This window comes from Pipistrellus kuhlii, unplaced genomic scaffold, assembly GCF_014108245.1.
Source record: "Pipistrellus kuhlii isolate mPipKuh1 unplaced genomic scaffold, mPipKuh1.p scaffold_m20_p_25, whole genome shotgun sequence".
NCBI lineage: Eukaryota > Metazoa > Chordata > Mammalia > Chiroptera > Vespertilionidae > Pipistrellus > Pipistrellus kuhlii.
Genome location: NW_023425524.1, coordinates 7,313,977 through 7,338,047, shown reverse-complemented (window position 1 = coordinate 7,338,047; position 24,071 = coordinate 7,313,977). Strand labels below are relative to the sequence as shown.

Sequence of the window (24,071 nt, the reverse complement as noted above, 5' to 3'; positions counted from 1 at the left end):
AAATAAATAAAAAATAAATAAATGTAATCCCAGCAGCTCCATCCTGATGGGAAAGGCGTTTTGGTGGTGAAGCAGGAAAAAGAGATGACTGTTGCTCTGACCTTCCTTGTGGCATAATGAAAGGCAGACGCTCAGAAACACCAGGACTTTGGTCAACATTTCAAATAAATCCGGGGTTTTCGGCAGCTGAGTACACTCCTCTGAAAGTCCCCGAATCCCTCACAGAACACCACAAACACACAGGTGGGCTGCTCTCCATGTCAAGTGCTCATGTCACTTCTGTGTCATAAACTCACTTCACTACGTGCTTAATAGATCAGCCCAGCCGCTGGAAGCTGCTGTCCCTAGACCACGTCTCCAGAGGCTGGGAGACTCTCGATTTGTCCCTGGTGGGATATGATTCTTCTTTTCTTTTTCCTTTTTAAAAAAATATATTTTATTGATTTTTTAAAATATATTTTATTGATTTTTTACAGAGAGGAAGGGAGAGAGAGAGAGAGTTAGAAACATCACTGAGAGAGAGTCATCGACCAGCTGCTTCTTGCACGCCCCCTACTGGGGACGCTCCCGCAACCAAGGTACATGCCCTTGACCGGAATCGAATCCGGGACCCTTCGGTCCGCAGGTCCTGATGCTCTATCCACTGAGCCAAACCGGGTTCAGCTGGGATATGAGTTTTCAAACGTCATGTTAAAGCCTTGCAGGAAATACAGCTCACGGAGGGAGGGGTCATGCTTCCCGTTCTGCTTAAAGACAGAACTCCAACTTCAAAGGCAGAATAAACCCCAAGTTCCGCATGAAGAAGCAAAAGAAGCTGAACCCCCGCTGAGGCCAGGGGGTGGGACAGACAGACAAAGGTTTTCACTGACCACACAAGCAAAGACCTTCCACCGAGTTCCTTATCAAAGGAGGACATGAGCCCTGACATGCTGACAAAGCAGAAAACTGAACTGAGGAGGCTGACACTTATGTTAACAGGCTGAGCGCTGAGATGTAAGAATAGACAATGGGCTGCACGGCCGAGCAGGAATCTAATTCCCAAGTGACTGCCAGGCTTGGAATCAGGGTACATACTGTTGCCTCCATGATCTTCAAGGTCAATGTCAAAGGCAATATAAGAAGGAAAAAAACCCATGCGGGTTTTTGTTGTTGTTGTTGGTTGGTGGGTTTTTGCCTGTTAGTGGTTTCTGCCTTTTTTTAAATTTTTCTGTGTTAATCCTCACCCGAGGATATTTTTCATTGATTTTTAGAGAGTAAAAGGGAGCGGAAGAGACACACAGAGAGAAGCATCGATGTGCGAGAGCCACTTTGATCGGCTGCTGCCTGCACACCCCACACTGTGGGGATCGAGCCTACAACCCAGGCATGTGCCCTGGCCTGGAATGAGGCGCCTCCCAAGCTCAGTGTTGTCCTGAGGAGTGCTGGATTTGCAATTACAGAGCCAGAGAAATGAACAGAAATGTGCTGGCCCTCTGCTGCAATTTTCTCACCTCGAAATGAGACTGAAACCTAGAGGGAGAAAATGATTTGTCCATGTTACCTACAGTTGGCTGAACTCATTTATTCTGTTTTCAAGAAAGCTCCGTGAAGGAACCTTTTCTTCTTAGTTTTTATTTTAAATGTGTTTTTGTTGATTTTTGAGAGAGCTAGGAAGGGAGAGGAAGAGAGAAGCATCAATGAGAAACATCAACATCTATCAGCTGCCTCCTGCACATGTATGTGTGTGTATGTGTGTGTGTGTGTGTACACATGCGTGTGCGCGCGCACACACACACACACAAACACACACACACACACATCCATCCTACTGAAGATTGAACCCTGAACCAGCAACTTCTCAGTGCATGGGACAACCAACCCATTGAGCCACACCAGCCAGGGCTGAAGGACCCTTTAAAACCCATTTGATGCCGAAACCAGTGTGGCTCAGTGGATAGAGCGCCAGCCTGCGGACTGAAAGGTCCCAGGTTCGATTCCGGTCAAGGGCATGTACCTTGGCTGCGGGTACATCCCTAGTAGGGGGTGTGCAAGAGGCAGCTGGTCGACGATTCTCTCTCATCGATGTTTCTACCTCTCTATCCCTCTCTCTTCCTCTCTGTAAAAAAAAATCAATAAAATATATTAAAAAACAAAAACAAAAACATTTGACCTGAAGCTTTGCATGAACCACAGGTGAGGGATTTAGCCCAGGAGAGAAGAATCGATGCCCCTGGAAAAGACAGTGCTCCGTGTTCCAGAAGGTTCCGCAGGGGGCGGCACACTTACTTGGTCAGCCGCTCTATGGTCTGCACGTGGACGTTGCTGTGCGTCTGGGAGAGGACAGCCTCGTGCTGAGCGCACTTCACACACAGGCCGCCCACGCGGTTAGGGTTAGACGCCTGGGCAGCCAGGACGGACTCTTTGTGCTTTAGTCGCACTTTAAGATCTTCACAGTTTCTCTGACTTTCGGCTAAATTTTTCCTAAAGAGAAGGGGAGGAGAATTCCGTAAGTGGTTACAGGACTTCCCGATGCATCAGCAGAGTCACAACCATTCCTGTTATTCATGCGTGTGAACCTTTGAGGTTGCTTTGCATATGAATTCTCACCACAACCTGGAATCCGAGGCGTGATCATCCTAATTGGCCCTCTGAATAAAATGAGACTTGAATATATTAAATAATTAGCCAAAGTTCTCGTAAAATTAGTCTGCGGGTGATACTGGCTCTCCTTTCTTAGGATCTATTACATTATATGAACCACAGAACAAACGTAAAACCACAAATACAAATTCTAAATAGTTTCGTCTAATAGAGGGGTGGGGTGACTTAACACAACACCCTTGAATTGAGGGAAATAGCCCATTTCTTTCTTTTTTTTTTAAAAAAAAATATATATATTTTATTGATTTTTTTTTTTACAGAGAGGAAGGGAGAGGGATAGAGAGTTAGAAACATCGATGAGAGAGAATCATCGATCAGCTGCCTCTTGCACACCCTGGGGATGCGCCCGCAACCCAGGTACATGCCCTTGCCCGGAATCGAACCCGGGACCTTTCAGTCCGCAGGCCGACGCTCTATCCACTTAGCCACACCGGTTAGGGCGCCCATTTCAAGTGTGAATCCTATTACTGTCCATGTTTGTTCACACGGAAAAGTTTTCTAACTGCAAAGCTCTACAAAGAGCAGTTTGAGAGACAGGGGACCATGGGGGAAAGCTATGTGGAACCTGCCAGGATTAGGGTTTCATAAACGGCAGGCACTAGCTGGAAATATTATAGGCAGCTTGCTAATGAAGGGGGGGGGGCCTGAGAAATCGGGGGGCTGTTTGTTTTGACCTGAAGGGATTATCCTTGGATGATGTTTTTCTCCAAGTTTTGCAAAGTCACCTTGGGCGGACTGAGCTTCCCGGTGAATAAAAAGAAACTTCCTAGCTCAGGAAGGAGAACGCTGCCCTCTCCCTCCCTCTCTCTCTGGCTTTGTCTACTTTTTTTTCTCTTTTAAAAAAAAAAAAAAAAATATATATATATATTTTTTATTGATTTCAGAGAAGAAGGGAGAAAGAGATGGAAACATCCATGATGAGAGAGAATCATTGATCGGCTGCCTCCTGCACGCCCCCTACTGGGGATCGAGCCCACAACCTGGGCATGTGCCCTGACCTGGGAATTGAGCCAGGACCTCCTCGTTCATAGGTCAGTGCTCGACCACTGAGCCACACTGGCTGGGCTGGCTTAGTCTACTTTATGTTGCCAGTTTGTATTATATTCAGGGACCGATAGCTGTCCCAACGTGCTCACTTCAGGGACTGGAAAAGCTAATCTCACAAGGTCTGAAATCAGAAAATAAATGGAGCTGGTCTTGCCCTATTCCCAAGATTATACTGTCTCGGCATGTTTCCTGCTATGTGTCCAGAAGAGAAAGTCTGACTTCCAAAGGCTTTGAGAAAAAGCCGAAGGAACAGGGCCTCGCTGACTGTGACAGGTGCAAGTTCAGGGCACTCACGTGGTTCTGGTTACTCAGAACGGCAAGGAACGAGTGTAAAATGAAACAATTCCCGTAAAGCCAGAGTTCCTGAGAGCAGCGACTTTCTTTCTTTCTTTGAGAAAATGCGTCTATTAATAATCTTAAATATTATTACAAAAGAAAATAAAGAAACAGAAGGGTGCAGGGAGCAGAGTGGAGTTCAGAGTAAGGTGGTGTATTAATGGAATTAAAAAGAGCATATTTGAATTCTAATGAGACCAAATGAATCACATTACCATAAATATAATGAGTTAGAAATGAATAATTTAAAAAATTAAAGACTCAAAACACAATATATGAAACTATAACAAAGATGAAAGGCAAAATGAGACCATAACTTAAACATTAGGTTTCTTCATGAAAAAGTAAAAATCTGCAGAGATCATCAATAAAGAATAAGGAATGGAAAGCATACAATTATGTTAAGATAAGTGAACAAGTCCAGCTGGCATGGCTCGGTGATTGAGCAGCCACCTATGAACCAGGAAGCCACCGTTCGATTCTGGTCAGGCCTGGGTTGCCAGTTCAATCTCCAGTAGGGGGTGTGCAGGAGGCAGCTGATCGATGAGTCTTATCATTGATGTTTCTATCTCTCTCTCCCTCTTCCTTTCTCTCTGAAATCAATAAAAATATATATTTTTAAAGATAAGTGAACAATGACATGTACAGGGAAAGCCTGGTTCTTAGTATTACTCCAGTTTCGTCTTAGACAATACCGGGACGCAAGACTTAAAATTTTATTTCAAATTGGACTATTAGAATAATTAATTCATTAAAAGTAATTTAATAAATAAAAGTATTAGTGTTTTAAAGTTCCTTTGATTTGAAAATATTTCATTACTCTTGTTTAAAATAATATTTAACATAGAAAAAATAATTCCTGGTATCTTTTTGTATAAGAAACAATTTTCTAGCTTAAAAGAAAGAGCATTGCACTTAAGTTCTTGGACAATAAATATTTAATAAATCAATAATGGTTAATATATAATATATAGGTTTTATTAGGATTTTTGAAAACATATAAAAAATAAATGAAAACTCATTATATATTACAAATTCATCATGTATACAAAAATACTCAAGCTATTATAGTATTGTTGAAATGCTAAAATTAAATGAAGAAACGTAGATAACAAAAAATTTTTCTCTTACATGTAATTTGAAAACTGGAGTGATTTATTTTTACTATCTTGAAAGCTTAATTTCTATAAGAGCAGCTAGTGATTCTTATTTCACTAATATCTTAGTGAAATAGTTGTAATATTTTACAACTGATGAAAGAACAAAACTGATAATTTAGTTCCCAGTGATTTGAAATAACATTTGAAAAAGGACTTCACAGATTTATTTCCCCTTACCCTTTAACAATGTGAGAAAATGTCTTGTATTGCAAGCAAAATGGCGTCAAATACTTCTTATAGTGACTAAACTGGGATTTCAGCAAACACTCCAATATATTTCAAGCTCATTACGTTTTTGCTATGTCTTTCCATGGATGATGATACTTTACCTCAAAACCCTCAGTTGAGATTCCAGGATTTCACACTTTTGCTCATAAGTAAGTTTCAGCCTCTCCTTTAGAAAAGAAAAGAAAAAAGTACATTTCTTCTGTATTCTGTGTTTTGTAAGCAAATTTTAATTACTAATATTAAACTCAATATGTTTCCCAGGAGGAAAAAGAATATGTTCTCTCAGGAGAACACACACACACACACACACACACACACACACACACATATATATATATACACACATATATACATATTTTAGAAGCCCGGTGCATGAATTCATGCATGGGTGGGATCCAGCCAGCCTGGCCAGGGGGAAGGGCCATGGGCGACTGGCCAGCCTGCCTATTGGTCGAACTCTTGGTCAAGGGGACAATTTGTATATTAGCCTTGTATTATATAGGATATACACTGAGTGGCCAGATTATTATGAGTACAGAGATCATAATAATCTGGCCACTCAGTGTATTGAATGGATACCTGCACAGAACTACTGAGTCATAAAATGGTAATTACTGACAAAAAGTTTTTTTCAAAGTTGCATAAATCGGGTCTTTCTTTAAAGAGTGTGACCCTGGGCCCGGCCAGTGTGGCTCAGTGGTTGAGCATTGACCTATCAACTAGTAGATGACTATTGGATAACCAGTCAGGGCACATGCCCAGGTTGTGGGCTTGCTCCCCAATGTGGGGTGTGCAGGAGACAGCCAATCAATGACTCTCTCATCATTGTTTCTATCTCACTCTCTCCCCTATCTGAAATAAATGTTATATATATATAATATATATATATTATATATATATATATATATATATATGTAACATATATATTAATTGTGATGCTGGAAAAAACTAATTATAACCAACAAGGTCAATGAGGACAAAGATCCAATCCTACTGGAATCCCCTATTGAGTTTGCTATATATTTCACATACAATAAATATGCATAGATTAGATATGTGTGCATGACAGACAACTGGATGAATGATGGGGGCAAGTTGTGAATCCCAGGATGATCAATCAAACTCTACAAGCCCCTGCTTGTAATTCTTTCATCCAACAAATATATTTTGGGTATCTAAGATGAAGACCCCTCTAACTCCAAGAAACTTAGAGTCTAGGAAGGAACAGAAAGACAGATGTGCATTCAATTATACTTGCATGTAATTAATGCTAGCGAGGCATACAGAAGGTAAAATTACAGGAATCTGAAATTCAAGCAAAGAGACGCAGCGGAAACTTCATGACACAAAAGCCTCATTTCCTATAGAGCGAAAGGCACAGGGGCTAGAGATGTGAGACACTAGGTGGAGAGTGTATAGAGATGGCTGCACAGTAGGTAGGCCACGGACAATATAAAAGCAGTAAGACCTTCATTTAGACGGCTCACGTAGTCTCTGCATGCTGAAAACTCTTGATGACAATATAATGTGTTGGCACGAATCTGAGCAACAGTATCACTCATATGCTGCTGGTAGAAGTCTAAACTGATAAAAGCCACCTTGAAAAAGTTATCCCTAATCTCAATTTGAACGTATACACACATACCTTAAGACCAACAGTTCCACTTAATGGTGCATTCCCAACATAAATGTGTGCAATGCATATCACTGAGTCATAAAATGGTAATTACTGACAAAAAGTTTTTTTTGTCATAGCTGCAATGTTCATAGCAGTGATTTTCACAATAGCCCCAAACTGGGAACAATACAAAGATCCATCAACAGTTGAATGGATGAATGACTGTAGTGTATTCATACACTAGACCACCCCCCAATGAAAATGAACAAACTTCCACACATTCAGCTTGCATGAACCTAACAAACATAATGCTGAATAAAATAAGCCTGACACAAAAAAATATATATACTCTTTGACCCCATTTACATAATGTTTAAAAAAAGAGGCAAAAATCAACTGGAATGTTTAAGGATCATGCTTAGGCAATTTTCGTAAAAATCAAGATACTGATTAGCTTTCGGGGAGTGAGGGATGATGAAAAAGTTCTGAAAATAGTGTCCATGGTTGCACAACACTGAATGTACTTAATGCAAATGAGCTGTACAGTTAAAATGGTAAATTTTAAAGTATCAAAATGCTAGATTTTAGGTTTTGTCTATTTTCCAGAATAAAAGACTACAAAAAAGTAGATGCATAAACAGAAAAGCTCCAAATACTCACCAGTTCTAGCTTCCATTTCTCAGCCTCATGAGCAGAGGAGACCTTGGTCATGTCTGCATCGCCATGGGAATATGATTTGACAGCTTCCTGAACTCCTGAATCCTCACCTCTTGTCATCCAAGAATTCTGCATGTTTCCCTAAAATAAAATGTGCCAATAATTGCAATCAACACTGCCCTTTACATGAACACGCATGCTTTAGCAATGGAATACTAATTCTTTTTTTATTTTTTATTTTTTTTGTTAATCCTCACCTGAGAATTTTCCCCCATTGATTTGTAGGGAGAGGGGGAAGAGAGAAGGAAAGACAGAAAGAAACATGGATGTGAGAAAAACACATCGATTGGTTGCCTCCTGCATGAACCCTGTCCAGGGCCCGGGGCCAAGGGGGAGCCTACAACCAAGGTACACGCCCTTGGCCAGAATGGAACCTGGGACCCTTTCTTTGGTCTGCAGGCTGACGCTCTAGCCACTGAGCCACACCAGCTAGGGCGGAATGCTGATTCTTATCTGTGATGAAAGAACTTGAAGAGCAGATGCTTCTCCACTACAAATCAATAATCACATTACGTCTTCAGGCTAGCAGGGTCATATTCCACAACAAGCTCCCCAAGGTCAAGTTCCTACAGGTACAGGCAGTAACGTACATGAGCAGCGAGGGGGGTGGGGAGGGTGTCAGGGCAGTCAACGGATGGGTTTACTCTTGAGACACAGCCCTCTTCACTTTGCCTTTCACTTTCCACATCACTCAAAGGCATGACTAACAATAGTTGTTAGATCATATGGTGTTTACTATGTGCCTGACAATGTTTATGTGCTTCGCGTGTAGTAACTCATTTCATCATTATGACAATCCTACAAGTGTCATGATTATTTTCATTTTATAGGTGAGGAAACTGAGTCACATAGAGTAACATTCTAAGACTTTCAGAGGCAGGAAGTAGCTAACATGTGGCATAGGCAGGATCTGAACCCTGGCCATCTGGCTCCAGAGTCCATGCCCTACACCACTATGCTCTTCTGCCTTTTCAGAAAAAAAGTACTTACCTTCGATAAGTAAGACAGAACTGACATGTAGCCTGCGTGTCTGGCATACAAAGGGGTGGTAGGGACCATGACAAACCCTGCAAATGAAGCAGCCACCACCAGTGCCAGTCAATTGATACCATGTGTGAATGCAAACTCATATTAAAAAAATATATATATATTATAATTTTTAAAAAAAGCCAGCCCGGCCAGTATTGCTCAGTGGTTGAGCGTAGACCTATGAACCAAGAGGTCACAGTTCCATTCCCGGCCAGGGCACATGCCTGGGCTGTGCGCTCAATCCCCAGTGTGGGGTGTGCAGGAGGCAGCCGATCCATGATATTTTCTCTCATCATTGATATTTCTATCCCTCTCTCCCTCTCCCTTTCTCTCTGAAATCAATAAAAATGTATTAAAAAAAAAATAAGTCAGGTCGAATCTGGTTTGGCTCAGTGGATAGAGCGTCGGCCTGTGGACTGAAGGGTCCCAGGTTCGATTCCGGTCAAGGGCATGTACCTTGGTTGTGGGCACATCCCCAGTGGGGGGTATGCAAGAGGCAGCTGATTGATGTTTCTCTCTCATCAATGTTTCTAGCTCTCTGTCTCTCTCCCTTCCTCTCTGTAAAAAATCAATAAAATATATTTTTTTAAAAATGAGTCAGATACCTGGCTTTTCATTTGAAACATTGTTAAATATTGGCTCAACGTTAATCAAAGAAACAAAACAGGTGTACCCATGGCATCTCGTCAGTCTTCCACCTCCAGTCCCCTCTCACAGTCAGTGACATCAGCGGCCCTCAGATCTGCCTGACTTAATGTGTGTTACAGTATGAACCCAACAAATGATAACTGAACTCCTGCCAGGGGCCAGGGAATACGGTGGACCCACACACAGAACCACGCTGCCGTGTCCGATCATGCTAGAATGCGGCCAAACGGCATTCCCGCAAAGTAGAATTCTGAGATTCTCTCCCATGCTCTCCCGGAAGGGGAGATGACTGCACACATTTCCGGGTTATACCCACATGTCCACACACTGTGCTGAGAGCTCAGATGGCTCGGTTCGATATTGAAAAGCTGCTCCTACTTTCTGCAAACAGGTAGAACACGTCCAGGCCAGGCGGACAGATTTGGGGACATGTTTGAGCCCTAGCTTTGCTGTTTTCAAGCTTTGTGACATTAGACCGGTCACTTTGTTACTGAACCACTGTGTACCTTAGTGGACTCATCTGAAAATAGACATAATGACAGTGTCTGGGTGGCTAATGTCAAACTGAAATAATATCCTATATAATAAAGAACTAATATGCAAATGGTCGTCATGCCCTCGCGCCCTCATGCTGGGGCCAGGGGACCTGAGGCCTGGCGGGGGATCTGAGGCTGCACCCCTGCCCTGGCGCTGGGCCAAGGGTCCTGAGGCTGCACTGGGGGGCTTAAGGCTGTGCGCCCCTGCCCGGAGGGGCCAGCTGGGTCTGGGTCTCCTGTGATTGTGAGGCGCTTGCGGGTAGGCGGACACTTGACTCTGGGTCCCGCAGTGCACCCAGACTCTGACAGGAGGGAGACTTTCATATGCGTTTTACTAATTTTCTTTCATCTGACACTTCTATTATAGAGGAAGGGCAAATAGCAACATTAAATTATTTCCTCTAGTTAATTCCCTTTTAACGTGCATGAATTTCGTGCAGCGGGCCACTGGTAATGTAAATAAAGTGCTTGCTATAGTACTTGGGCATCAGAACCATGCAGTCATCAATAAATATTAATTACTGCTTCATAACCATTTAAATTATTCTTCAAAGGAAGGCCTTAAGAAGCACTGAAAATCTATATTCCAATCTACCACTAAGGGCTTTGGCAAGATCTACCATGTACATGGCAATAGACGCATTAAAAAGAATTCAGAGGAAAAAAAAGAAGCTCTTATCTTTTGATCTGTTTATAGATGCTCTAAAAAGCATCCTTTATATTACAACATATTTTTCTTCTTTTGAATATATTTTTATTGTTTCAGAGAGAAAAGGAGAAGGAGAAAGAGATAGAAACAGCAATGGTAAGAGAGAATTATTGCTTGGCTGCCTCCTGCACGCCCCCTACTGGGGATTGAGCCCGGAACCCAGACATGTGCCCTGACCAGGAAGCGAACCGTGATCTCCTGGTTCCTAAGTTAATGCTCAACTACTGAGCCGCCTTGGCTGGGTGACATACTTTGCTTAATTTTCAGCATGCATAAGGCTGCTGAAATGCTTCAATTCACGTACACAAGTGAAAAGTGAGGGTGACAGTCCTGGGACAATGAGATGACACAGATGACTAACATTAAATAGATCTCCTGGCACATGTGCACTATGGCTGCAACATCTGCATTGCATGGTAGCTCATGGACTGTGCAGAAAAACAAACCCTCTCCAGGCGTTTGTTCTCTTGCTCACTGCAGCCGGGGTCCAGCAAGTCTCCTTGGCTCATACGGCCAAGCACGTGTGCTTCCCCCTCGTTTCCTTCCCCTTCTGCGTTACTCACTTCTCTTGCCCTCTGATTCACTTGTCTGCCCAAGTTCCTTTCTCCCTTCACTTCCCCTTCTCCCTCTTCCTGGCCAAGTTCTAATTACCGAAAACCATGAATAACGGAGTCCCTGTTTGCCAGAAGTCTACACATCTGGGAGAAAAGCAAAAGGATATATACAATAGATACCTGTTAACTATACATATATTTAAAAGAGCTACTTCTAAGTGCTTTTTTTGCATGGCTGTGTCATCTTCAAATTGATAGTAAAGTAATAGGCAAATGTCTGGCCAGTGTGGCTCAGTGGTTGAACTCCAACCTGTGAACCTGGAGGTCAGGGTTCGATTCCTGGTCATGGCACGTGCCTGGGTTGCAGGCTAGACACCCAGGGGGCATGCAGAAGGCAGCAATCAATGATTCTCTCTCATCATTGATGTGTTTTTTTGTTTTTTGTTTTTGTTTGTTTTTTTATCTCTTTCTCCCTCTCCCTCTCTGAGATCAAGAAAAATATATTTAAAAAAAAATAAAATAATCATCAACTGAGATGGAATTTTAACTACTTATATTAACAGTACAATGATGTAATTATTTAGAAAAAGACATACAACGGAGAGAAAATTGCTGATCATAAACTGGAATGCAATTGCATAAAAAATAACCCGAAATACTACTATCAGCTCACTTCATTATTCAAAGTCAACACAATCAGCTACTTCTAAATAGCAAATTCTAACATGCAGAAGTCAAGGATTATAAATGAAACCTCAGACCAGGGAAACAAATGATTTTAAAAAAACAAAACAAAACAAAAAAAAACCCAACACTTCACAAACAAGAACTAGAGTGATCCGAGGTAAAACACTAAGACATCATTTTTCTTAACAGAATTAATTGACTAACGACGGTTATATCGAAACCACCAGAAGCCCTCGCAAAGTGAAGCTGCCACGGGCAAGTGTCAAAACTTCCCCATGGAAAGCTGAATGTGTCTCAAAAAGCAGAACAAGCTCTGACTATTGGCACCCCGGAGAAGAATGGAAAACATGTTCAAGACACAAGTATCTGTGACAACTCATAAGGAGATACGAAGTTTAAACACTATTTAGATATCATCCCAGGAATGACAGAGACCATTCACCCCACTGTTGTTCAAAATGTGGCCCTCTGAAATTAGAACCACTTCGGCAACGTGTCAGAATTTCCTATTTTTAAAAAAATATATTTTATTGATTTTTTTTTTTTTTTTTTTTTTTTTTTTTACAGAGAGGAAGGAGAGAGATAGAGAGAAACATTGATGAGAGAGAATCATCGATCAGCTGCCTCTTGCACACCCCCCACTGGGGATATGCGTGCAACCTAAGTACATGCCCCTGACCAGAATCGAATCTGGGACTTTTCAGTTTGCAGACCGATGCTCTATCCACTGACTGAGCTAAACTGGTTCTGGCTAGAATTTCCTATTTTTAACTCAAAGACACAACCTGTCAAAATTCCGTTAATTTTAACTCGGAGACTGTACCCAGACCGACCGAATCAGACTCTCAGGGTGTGGAGCGCAGGATCTACACCACCCAAAAGCAAGCCAAGTGATTGTTTTTTCCACAGTAAAGACCAAGAATTGGTGATGTACGTGATTCTTCTCAAATGGCCAATAAACAGAGGGCCCATGAGGTTAAAGTGATATTTGAAAGTCCTTTCAAATTACAGCATCTGCAGCTCGGCTGGCATGGCTCAGTGGTTGAGTGTCAACCTATAAGTCAGGAGGTCAAGGTTCAATTCCCAGTCAGAGCACATGGCTGGGTTGCAGCCTCGATCTCCAGTGGGGATTGTGCGGGCCGCAGCCAATCATGGTATGATTCTCTCATCATTGATGTTTCTATCTCTCTCCCCCCATCTCCCTTTCTCTCTGAAATCAATAAAAAATATATATATTTTTAAAAATTATAGCATTTGCTAAGCACCTAGTTTGCTGGAGACAAGGGCAAGATTACCAGTTTGATTCTTGGACCTTCAGGCCAGTTTTTTTTCTGCCTTACCGTGCTGCTAACTAGACTCCATGGGAATTCAGAGCTCAAGAAAAACTTGGAGCACTGGCTGGTTTGGCTCGGTGGATAGAGTGTCGACCTGCGGACTGAAAGGTCCCAGGTTCAATTCCGGTCAAGAGCACGTGCCCAGGTTGTGGGCTCAATCCCCAGTAGGGGGTGTGTAGGAGGCAGCCAATCAATGACTCTCTCATCGTTGATGTTTCTATCTCTCTTTCTCCCTCTCCCTTCCTCTCTGAAATCAATAAAAATATATTTTAAAAAGAAGAAAACCTTAGAGAAATATATCAGAGATCTAAGTGACAGTCCTGAACAGTTTCTGGACTTAACAGGGACCTTCCCCCATAACACACTTCCTGCTTTCAGCCCTGCTCTTTCCACACGGAAAAAAATATAAATGGAAAGCGCAGAGAGGAAACCGGAGTAGAGGGCAGGCATCACTGCGTCATTTCATTCCAGCCTTCATCCCACACCAGGGAGAGTTAATGTTTAAGGCCCCGAGCGAATATATGCAGAATCCTTTTGCCAAATTTCAAAGAGAAAACTGGAGCAGCTCAGAAGGCCAGGGAGGAGATAGGAGAGAACTTCAAACTAAAATATAATGGTGGTTAATACTTTAAACAATAAAAAAATATATATTAAAAAATTAAAAAAAAAATACAATGGTGGTTTTTAAAAATGCTCACAGAAGCATCCAGAAGAGTCTGCTCCCTCATCGCTTCCTCTTGTCTTCGAGCTTTCAACTGTTGTTGGAGCTGCTCATTTTCCAGCACAACCACCTGCACCCTATTTTTCATTCCGGAAAGTTCCTCCTGCAAAAAAGCAGAAACCGACATGAAATACATGAAGCGTTTTTATTTGTTGACTACTAGACAATCCAACGTGACGTAAAGCATGGAAGACTTATGTTCTCTGCCTGTTTTCTGAAGTACTGTAATTATATTCAGACAAACAAATGTTAGTCAGCAAACAAAGAGAAGGCTGGAGGTGAGTGGTACAGAGCCTGCTAATGGCCTTTTCAGAGAAGTGTGTGGTCTCTGACAATTTTTTTTCTCCAAGGGATTAAGCAGGCGTCTTCAAACTACGGCCCGTGGGCCACATGCGGCCCGCAGAGGAGTCTGATCCGGCCCGCCAGGTTTTTTGGGCAGTGAGCGCAGCCGAGGTGTTACAGTAGGAATTAGTAGTTCATATAGTCCGGCCCTCCAGCTCTCTGAGGGACCGTGATCTGGCCCCCACTTTAAAAAGTTTGAGGACGCCTGGATTAAGGCTTAGAGAAAGGCTTTAATTAAAGGGGTTATCTAAAAGACTTTTAAGAATGAGGTAGACTGCTGAAAACTAAGGTAAGATATATTATTACTCCCTAGAGGCTGGGTGCACAAATTTGTGCACCAGTGGGGTTCCTTGACCTGGCTGGCAATTGGGGCTGATCGGGGCCAGCCGGGGGGAGGGACTGAGGGAAGTTGGCCAGCCACAGGAGGTTGCCTGTGGGAGGCTGGCTATGGGAGGTTGTTTGTGGGAGCATAGGGGTGCAGCTCCTGTGTTGAACGTCTGCCCCTTGGTGGTCAGTGCACGTCATAGCGACCAGTCGATCGGTCATCCAGTGGACCGGTCATAAAGGTTGCTCAGGCTTTTATCTAGATATACTAATAAAAGGGTAATATGCTAATTAGACTGGGTGGACCGGACATCTTCTGGATGGCTGACTTCCTTCCGGACAGAGCCCGATGAGTGGACGGCCAGTTCCTGATGAAAGTATGTCTCCACCTTGGATGGACTGTGTTTTCCTTGATGCTGACAATCAGCAGCCTTCACTGGTGGGGAAGGGACTGTATATCTACACTCCTGTTGTGATAAAGCCGCCCAGTGTCCACGCAGCACATGAAAAGCCACCAACCAAACAGCTTTATTTAAAAATATAGGTATAGCCCCAAATAACGGGGGAGGGGGTGGGGCACAGTGAAGAGACAAAGAGCTCCCAGCATTTATAAACCCAGAAACAAAAAGACTCAGAGAAACTGAACTAGTTTTTGTTTTTTTTGTTGTTTTTTTTTGAGAGATAGAGGTTTCCCCATGTAGGGCCTCCTCCAAGAGGATCCCCCTTTAAGGACCCCTCCCTTGGGAAGAGTTTGTATATGCTTCCAATAATCTTCCACATCTTTATTTAAAACCTTTTAGTCGACCAATTTTTTTAAAACTATATTTTATTGATTTTTTTTTTTTTTAACAGAGAGGAAGAGAGAGGGATAGAGAGTTAGAAACATCAACGAGAGAAAATCATTGATCAGCTGCCTCTTGTACACCCCCTACTGGGGAAGTGCCCGCAACCAAGGTACATGCCCTTGACCGGAATCGAACCTGGGACCCTTTAGTCCGCAGGCCGACGCTCTATTCACTGAGCCAAACCGGTTTCGGCCTAGTCCACCGATTTTATTCTTCAAACTTCGTAGGACAAGACCCCACAGAAGAGACTGCTCACCCCGAACCCCACGTCACACTGGGGTAGGGAAAGGTAATGTTTGGTTGACGAAGTGCTCATTGTAGACAAGGCTGCGAGTTAAAACTCTAGAGCCCCGGGATCTTCAAACTACGGCCCGCGGGCCACATGCGGCCCGCAGAGGAGTCTGATCCGGCCCGCCAGGTTTTTTGGGCAGTGAGCGCAGCCGAGGTGTTACAGTAGGAATTAGTAGTTCATATAGTCCGGCCCTCCAGCTCTCTGAGGGACCGTGATCTGGCCCCCACTTTAAAAAGTTTGAGGACGCCTGCTCTAGAGGGACCTGGTGTTGGGGGGAATCCTACACTTCTGTGAATTTTATCTCTAGGTCACCAGGTTCTTCCAGCAAAGACTAGAGAAAAATCCCCTCCTGGAAGAGAGGAGTCGCAGCCATTTTGAAATATGTCCAGAGCATCTGTCCTTCCTAACCGCCTGCCACAGGAGGAGCTATTTTATCAGAGTCTAACGAGCTGGTTTTTTCAGGTCCTAACCGGCCTGGGGAAGGGAGATACCCATCTCCGACTGTCCCCAGCCTTCCTGTCTCACTGCAGGGTGGGGGAGATTGAGGGACACTTGTGAAAGTCATGGCCAGGGGCAAGACTGACCAAAAACCTGAACCCTAATCACAGGACCTAGGCTGCTTCCCAGACTCCCAGTCCACCACCACATCAAAGGGGCCCCTATGTAATGGCAGGGGAATGTACTGAAATAACTGTGCATCTTACACCATATTCCAGAAGAATCTCCAAGGGAGGCCCTAAGACATCAAGGAGACAAAAAGCAAGAGACTGGAGGCCATGTTGGCCTCTGCCACCTATAGCAACAGCCAAAACTGTCCACACAGCCTAACTCCCAGCCAACTAAACGTAAAAGCTCACACTAAAAGTCCACTTCCCCTGCTCCTTTTGTGGAAGAAAAGGGCCATATGCTAACCCGACTAGTTCAGGGAAGGCCTGCATGGCGGTTGTGCAAACTCAAAGCCCTAAAATAACCACAAAGAACGGTTAAATATTACACTACAAACAGGTTATGGTGGGCAGTCATGTCCTAGGCCAGTATTTTCCTAAGATCAACTTAGATCTTTACTGAGCCCATTTGTCATTTTGCCACTAAGATAACATATCAGTGAAATGTCTGGGTAACTTGTAACTTCCCTTTTTCTTTTTCCAGACCCCTCTGGACACAACAAATAGCACCAGGACAGTCCCTCAATGTTATTGTTATCAAGTTAATTGTCAACTGTTGACTATGTTAACTATCCTGTGTCCATCTGTGTAAAAGAAGCACATGTCCATCATTTCACTTTTTATCTGATCCCAGAGGTTTCCCCGCTTTGCTTTATCCCACCTCCTTCATCTGTCACCAATGGATTGAATGTAATCCACTTTTCTAAATTTTATAAATTTAAAATTTTCCTTTTAAATTTATAAAAATCAAGGTATGAACTCCTCATTCTCCAGAGCATTTTCTTAATTCCTTGAGGATCTGCTTCCCGGCATATGTCGACAGTTTGGCTCAAATAAACTCACAAAATTCTTTACAGGTCTGAATGCTTTTTACGTTAACACTTTGACCCAGTACATCATGTATAACATTCAATGAAAAGTTACAAGATGCATTAAAAGACTTAAAACTCAGTTTAAAGAGACTAAGCCAGCCCAGAACCAAATTTGGATATGGCAGAGGTGTTGGAATGATCAGATTAGGAGCTCCAAATAATTAGCATTAACATGCTAAGGAGTCTAGTGGGAAAAGTGGACTACATATAAGAATGTAAGGGTAGCCGAAACCGGTTTGGCTCAATGGATAGAGCGTCAGCTTGGGGACTGACGGGTCCCGGGTTCGATTCCGGTCAAGGGCATGTACCTTGGTTGCAGGCACATCCCCAGTAGCGGGTATGCAACAGGCAGCTGATCGATGACTCTCTCTCATCGATGTTTCTAAATCTCTATCTCTCTCCCTTCCTCTCTGTACAAAATCAATAAAATATATATTATTAAAAAAAAAAGAATGTAAGGGTAATGTAAGTAGAGAAATTAAATATCTAAAACAGAATCAAAAGGAAATGCTAGAAAGAGTGCCCTTGGTGGGCTCATTAATAGACAGGACACATCCAAGGAAAGAATTACTAATGAGCTTGAAGAATTGTCAATAGAAACTTCTCAAAATTAAATGCAAAGAGAAACAAAGAATGAAAAACAAAACAAAACAAAACAACAACAACCAAAACAGATTATCCAGGAACTGTAGGACAATTACAAAAGGTGTAACATACATGTAATGGGAATTGCAGAAAGAGAAGAGACATAGTTTGGGAAGTCAGAAATGCTCCAATGCATTAATGGCATTACTAAATTCCATATAGTCAAGCAATAGGTAACTCTATTATTTCAAGCCATAGTGACACATTTGGTTTCTTGATCATTGTTACTAGTATCCCCATGAGCCATTCCCATCATTCAAAGTCAAGGTCAGAACCTTCATACTGACAATGGATCAGGTTTGGTCTAGTAGCTTAAATCCCTGCCTGCTGCACCCCAGCTTCAATAGGTTGACAAATGTGGGGGAATGACTGGGATTACTATTCCAAAGCCTCTTTAATCAGCTGGGCTAAAGTAATGGGAGTGGACAGAAAACTTCTGAAACAACAGATCATATTATCAAAATGTTAGACACAGTTGGGTTATGAACTACTGGAAAATTGAGCAACCAGAAATGGCCTGGTCGCCCTGGTAAGTGTGGCTCAATTGGTTGCTGGATTGGTTCCCAATCAGGGCAAGATCCAGAGTTGAGGGTGTGGGGGAAGCATCCAATTATGTTTTTTTCTTCACATCAATGTTTCTCTCTCTCTCCTTATCCCTTCCTCTCTCTCTCTAAAAATCAATAAAAATATTTTTTAAAAAGAAATGGCATGGTCAAGGGTATCATTCCCAAGTTTCATACACATTAGTCTTTCCAATCATATAAGCATGGTGATTGTCAATATAATTGCTATAAACTTGAAGACTAATAATAGCAAATTTTCACGTAAGGCATTATTAATAAACTTTAATTTAGGTAGATTTATGTTTTTAATGAGAAAATTACCTTGCAGAACTTGACTTCTGCCTCCAAATGATGAATGTATTGGGACTGATCATTGATGATAGGGACAAGATTATGAAAAGTAGGCATATTGGTTTCCTCACATTCTGATGACCTCTAAAGAAAAAACACACAAATTAAGAATGTTTGGTTTTATCAAAGAATCAATAAATACCATCTGCATACTCAATTTAGCACTGACGTCATATAAACACAGATTGAATCACATGCAGCTACTAAGTATTTATTTCTCCATCCTAAAAATTCCACAAATAGATGCAGGGATATGAACATTTTTTTAAAGATGGAAAGTGATGGTGGTTATAAAAAGCACCTGGCAAATGGAAAAATGCCAGGCAGTATAGTTAGCATGGGATGGATAGACTGTCTGTTTGAGCCAACTATATATAAAAAAGCCTAATATGCAAATTGTCCCTCAGGAGTTCAACTGGGAGACCAGGAGTTTGATCGCTCGCTATGATGTACGCTAACCACCAAGGGGCCGTGTGGAATGAAAGAAGGCCCAGGCCAGCAGCTGGCAGCTGGGTAAGGGAGGCCCCGGGCAGCAGCCAGAAGGAAGGCCCTGATCAGTCCTGTTCGCCAACCAGGCTTAGGGACCCTACCCATGCATGAATTTCATGCACTGGGCCTCTAGTTTTGAAAGAAAGGGACAACTCCCTTTAAGAAACCTCCATGGCAGAGGAGTGGCAGCTAAGGCTTCAGTAGCTCCCTGAAGGAGGGACTCTTTAGAAGGGTGTTCGATGCCAAGTGTGTGTCATGAGTTAAATTCTGTTGTTACTACTATTTCAGCCATTTAAACCTGGCAAATCCTCCCCTCACACCTAACTTAGCCTGTAGCCTATCACCCTGCTTCAATCAGGAGTAATACACTCTGTCAAAGCAATGGCAATAAAATCCAACTTCAGAAGATACAGGGCCTCACTTCAAGTATCACACAATTTTATAACCATGTGTTTTTAAATGTAGAATAAGATTACACACTTTGGCTTTGACGTTCACAATAAAAGCATATCACAAAGGACAGCTGGGATTATAATTAAGTAAATTCTAAGAAATGATCAAATACAGATATAACCCTCTAAAAAAGAAGTGGCTAATCTTTTCCACATACTGTTCCTTTTTTATATTTGCTAATAGTTGCAAAGTGAATTCCCTAAACTATTTCCTCACTCACATTTCTCAAGTGAAGAATAAATTAAAATACCAGGATTCCCTCTGTATATACAATCTCTCTTCTGCCGTTAAAACCATCAAAGGGGAAATAATTACTTCTTACAGTTTATTTACTCAGAACACCCTGCTCAGGATTGCTCTACCACATTTGCCACTAAAATGACACTGACAGGAAAAACATAGTTAGAAAAATAATGTCTTCGTTGCGTTGCAAATGTTGATACTTACCAAAGGGGTTATTTTTTGTCTTCTTGATGGAGACACCTCACTTTCCTCAGCTGCATGTTGGTGCAACAAGGCTATGAGTTGATTAACTACAGGGCAGAAGCAATAAATGTGTTTAGTAACCTGATGAGAGATCCATGGTTTATCATCACCCATTCACTCTCCCATCCAATATTGTTTAACACACATTAAGTATCAAGAACAGGGGATGTGCCGAAACCATTTTGGCTCAATGGATAGAGCGTTGGCTTGGGGACTGAAGGGTCCCGGGTTCAATTCCGGTCAAGGGCACGTCCCTTGGTTGCGAGCATATCCCCAGTAGGGGGTGTGCAGGAAGCAGCTGATCGGTGACTCTCTTTCATCGATGTTTCTAACTCTCTATCTCTCTCCCTTCCTCTCTGTACAAAATCAATAAAATATATTAAAAAAAAAAAAAAAAAAGAACAGGGGGTATAAAGAAAAGGTGAGAAATTCTTAGGAGCTAAGAATCCACTGGGCAAGAGTGACACACTAATAGATACAAAACAACTAGAAGCCCGACGCACGAGATTCGTGCCAAAATGGGCCTTCCTTTCCCTGGCTGCCAGCACCACCTTTGCTCTGGCAGGGGCCGTCTTTCCACCTTCCTATGCTGCTCAGAGGCCAGGAGCATCTGCATATGCAAATTAACCCACCATATTTGTCGGGTTAATTTGAATGCCCGCTCCTGATTGGCTGGTGGGCGTCGCGGAGGTACGGTCAATTAGCATGTTACTCTTTTATTAGGTTTGTATGTAGACCCAGAACCATAGACAGTGCTATGAAAAGAGGAAGCACCTAACTGTGCCTGTTCTCACAGAGGAGTTAGCTCTGTAAAGGAGGAACGGGAGATGGCTCAGCAGAAAAGGGTGAGACAAATTCCAGCAGAAGGCATTCACGTGCAAAAGCACAGGAGCCTGGCCAGGAGCTTGGTCTGACTAGAGCATGCCTTGCAAGATGGCTGGCTGGAAGGAGGCTAGAAAAAACGAGGCTGGGAAGGTCGCTTGGAGCCATCTACGGAAACGTTGCTATGATATACTAAGAATTTTGGACTCTGGCCTATAGAGGCATTGGGAAGTCAAAGGAAAAAAAAGTAAATGAGGAACTGTATTAGCTGATTTGTGGTCCAGGGATAAAATCCCAGCAGTAGAGGGGAGAGGGGTTGGAGTAGTTACTGTATGGAGCTCAAAGAATTCACTGTGTGTGGGTCACCCGGGTTAGGGCTGCGTTCAAATCACCGGCATGGCTGTGCTGTAGCTGGTGCCAGGAAGTCCCAGGGTCCTCGCTTCCTCCTTCGGCGCTAAAAGAAGGTTCTAGTGCATCGTCTCTGCCAGCGGCATTGTCTTCTCTCAGGATGCAACTCAGCTGGTGAAGGCTTCTGTTCGCGCGTTCTGCAACAACACGGCGAGAGTGAGGCTGGAGGAGTCTGGGCGGACACAGGCACCCACACCCCAGAGGGCCGTTTCTAAGGGAGAAGCAATCCTTCGGAAACCTTACGTGCAAAGGCAGAGTTGTTTCTGGCTCGCTGAGGAACGTGCTGGAGGAAGCGAGGGAAGGTTAAGTTCGTGGCTGAAGATTAGACTTCGTGTCTAAGGTCACTGGCACCTCAGCGGTTGATACTCACTACCTAGAGTGCTCCAGCAGGAGGACTGAACGGGAGAGCTCCTCCCTAACCCACTAGCCAAGGAGGCAGAGCGCCAAAGACTCCCTTAATCCGCCCGGAGACACAGGGTTGGGTGGCAGGATCCACAAGAGGGACTCCACCACACCAAGCCCTGCCCAGGGAAGCCTCCTTGTCCCTGTGACCCGACGTCCCTCCCCCCGAACCCCCCAAGAGACAGCCAACTGCCTGGCCTAGTTTTCAATCAAGATTTGAAGAACCAGATGCTTTGAGTGGCAGCCCCTGCAGACCAGCCATTCATATGTCCTGCTGGCTGAGGACATTGATGTAGAAAGTCCTGGTCAGTGCAATGACCAACACAAGCTCACACTCATCAACACGTACTTAACATCAAGTTTAAGACAAAGTATTCTTTTTTTACATTTTATTTTTTTATCTTGATTTTTAAAAAATATTTTTATTGTTTAAAATATTACATATAGTAGTACATATATCTCCTTCCCCCCCCCCCCATTGACCTTCCCTCCAACCCCCCTTATCTCCTGTGGCATACCTCATCCCATCCCCACTACAGTGTCTTGCATCCATTGGTGTGCTTACATGCATGCATACAAGTCCTTCGGTTGATCTATTTCTCTCCCTCCCCAACCCTCCCCAGCCTTCCCGCTGTAATTTGACAGTCTGTTCGGTGCTTTACTGCCTCTGTATCTATCTTTTTTGTTCATCATTGCCTGGCTTATTTCACTTAACATAATGCTCTCCAGGTCCATCCATGCTGCTGCAAATGGTAAGAGTTCCTTCCTTTTTTTATAGCAGCGTTGTATTCCATTGTGTGAATGTACCACAGTTTTCTAATCCACTCACCTGCTGATGGGCATTTAGGCTGTTTCCAAATCTTAGCTTTGGTGAATTGTGCTGCTATAAACATAGGGGTGCCTATATCCTTTCTGATTGGTGTTTCTAATTTCTTGGGATATAGTCCTAGAAGTGGGATTGCTGAGTAAGACAAAGCATTTTAAGGCAGATTGTTATAGTAGTTTATCTCTAAAAATGGACCCAAGGCTCAAACCCTTCTCCTCTCCCACGTTGTTGAAATTGATCAGGTCTGTAAGGCATCCACCAATACAATGTGGTGGAAGTGACACCATGCCATACCAGGCCTCGGCTTTAAAATGCCTCTGGGAATGGTTGCTTTTGGGAGCCCTAAGCCACAAGCAGGAAGTCTGGCCACCCCACTGGGGACACTGTGAAGAGGCCACGTGGGAAGGAGAGGCCACTCGGGAAAGAGAGAAGCCCAGGCCTGCTAAAAGCCCAGGGGCCCTCCAGGGCCGTTGCTTCCAGCCTTCAAGTTTTGGGGTGGTTTGCTATATAGCAATAGATAACGGAAATAACGATCAGGGAAATACTAGCCCCAAAACACTTTCGGCAAAGGATCCAAGTCTTACATTAATAGCGGAACTATACTAATACCAGCAGTGATATATGACTAATAGTTCTACTCTACTGTAGTGGGTATTTTTACATGAATATCAATGGAGAACCAAGCAGCCAACTGGTAATTTCATTGATTTCAGGTTTAAATGTCTGCTAATCTCATGATTAAATTTGCTGGTTTCAACCCAGAAAACTATAAGTATATTTTAAAAATGTTCTTCATAAGTTGGAGGTGGGGGCTAAATTTCAGTCACCATTTTCAAATTTTGACATCTGTACTTGAAAATTATTTTTAACTCATTAATTTTATATATATAAAAGGCTAATATGCAAAGTGTCCCCTCAGGAGTTTGGACAGGAGAATGGGAGTTGACTGCTTGCTATGATGTGCGCTGAACACCAGGGGTGGCACAAGGAAGGCCCCAGCTGGCAGCCACAAGGCTCCAATCAGCCCTGATTGCAGGCCGGGCCTGGGGTCTCTATCTGTGCACAAATTTCGTGCACCAGGCCTCTAGTGTATATATAATTATGTTGGAAAAAGATGAATTCCCACTCAGGTTAATGCACACCTACTGTCTATTTCAAATGGATTCCATTTAAACAATTCTTAAGTTCTTCAGAGGAGAAGGTGCTTTCCCTCAGTAAGAGCAACTTGCAACAATGACGGCAATGAGGTTGCCATCTTTTGTTCCAGGCCCTCCTTTTACAATGTAGACCTATTTCTTCTTATATCCTCATGAGATAAAGCT

General features: G+C 43.0%; 1 protein-coding gene across 5 annotated transcripts in view; it reads right to left on the bottom strand.

Annotated features, from left to right (window-relative positions):
- Positions 1-24,071, bottom strand: part of SDCCAG8 (SHH signaling and ciliogenesis regulator SDCCAG8) — a 188,166-nt gene that overhangs the window by 154,679 nt on the left and 9,416 nt on the right. For all 5 annotated transcript variants that reach the window (XR_006742625.1, XR_006742626.1, XM_036453530.2 and 2 more), the window contains exons 2-8: positions 21,506-21,658; positions 20,253-20,338; positions 18,834-18,947; positions 13,942-14,067; positions 7,690-7,827; positions 5,513-5,577; positions 2,266-2,460 (exon numbers count right to left, since the gene is read on the bottom strand). Coding sequence is in view for 3 of the 5 variants with exons in the window: in XM_036453530.2 (XP_036309423.1) it covers positions 2,266-2,460; positions 5,513-5,577; positions 7,690-7,827; positions 13,942-14,067; positions 18,834-18,947; positions 20,253-20,338; positions 21,506-21,658 (877 nt within the window). In the remaining 2 variants the exon portion in view is untranslated. The remainder of the gene's footprint in view (positions 1-2,265; positions 2,461-5,512; positions 5,578-7,689; positions 7,828-13,941; positions 14,068-18,833; positions 18,948-20,252; positions 20,339-21,505; positions 21,659-24,071) is intronic.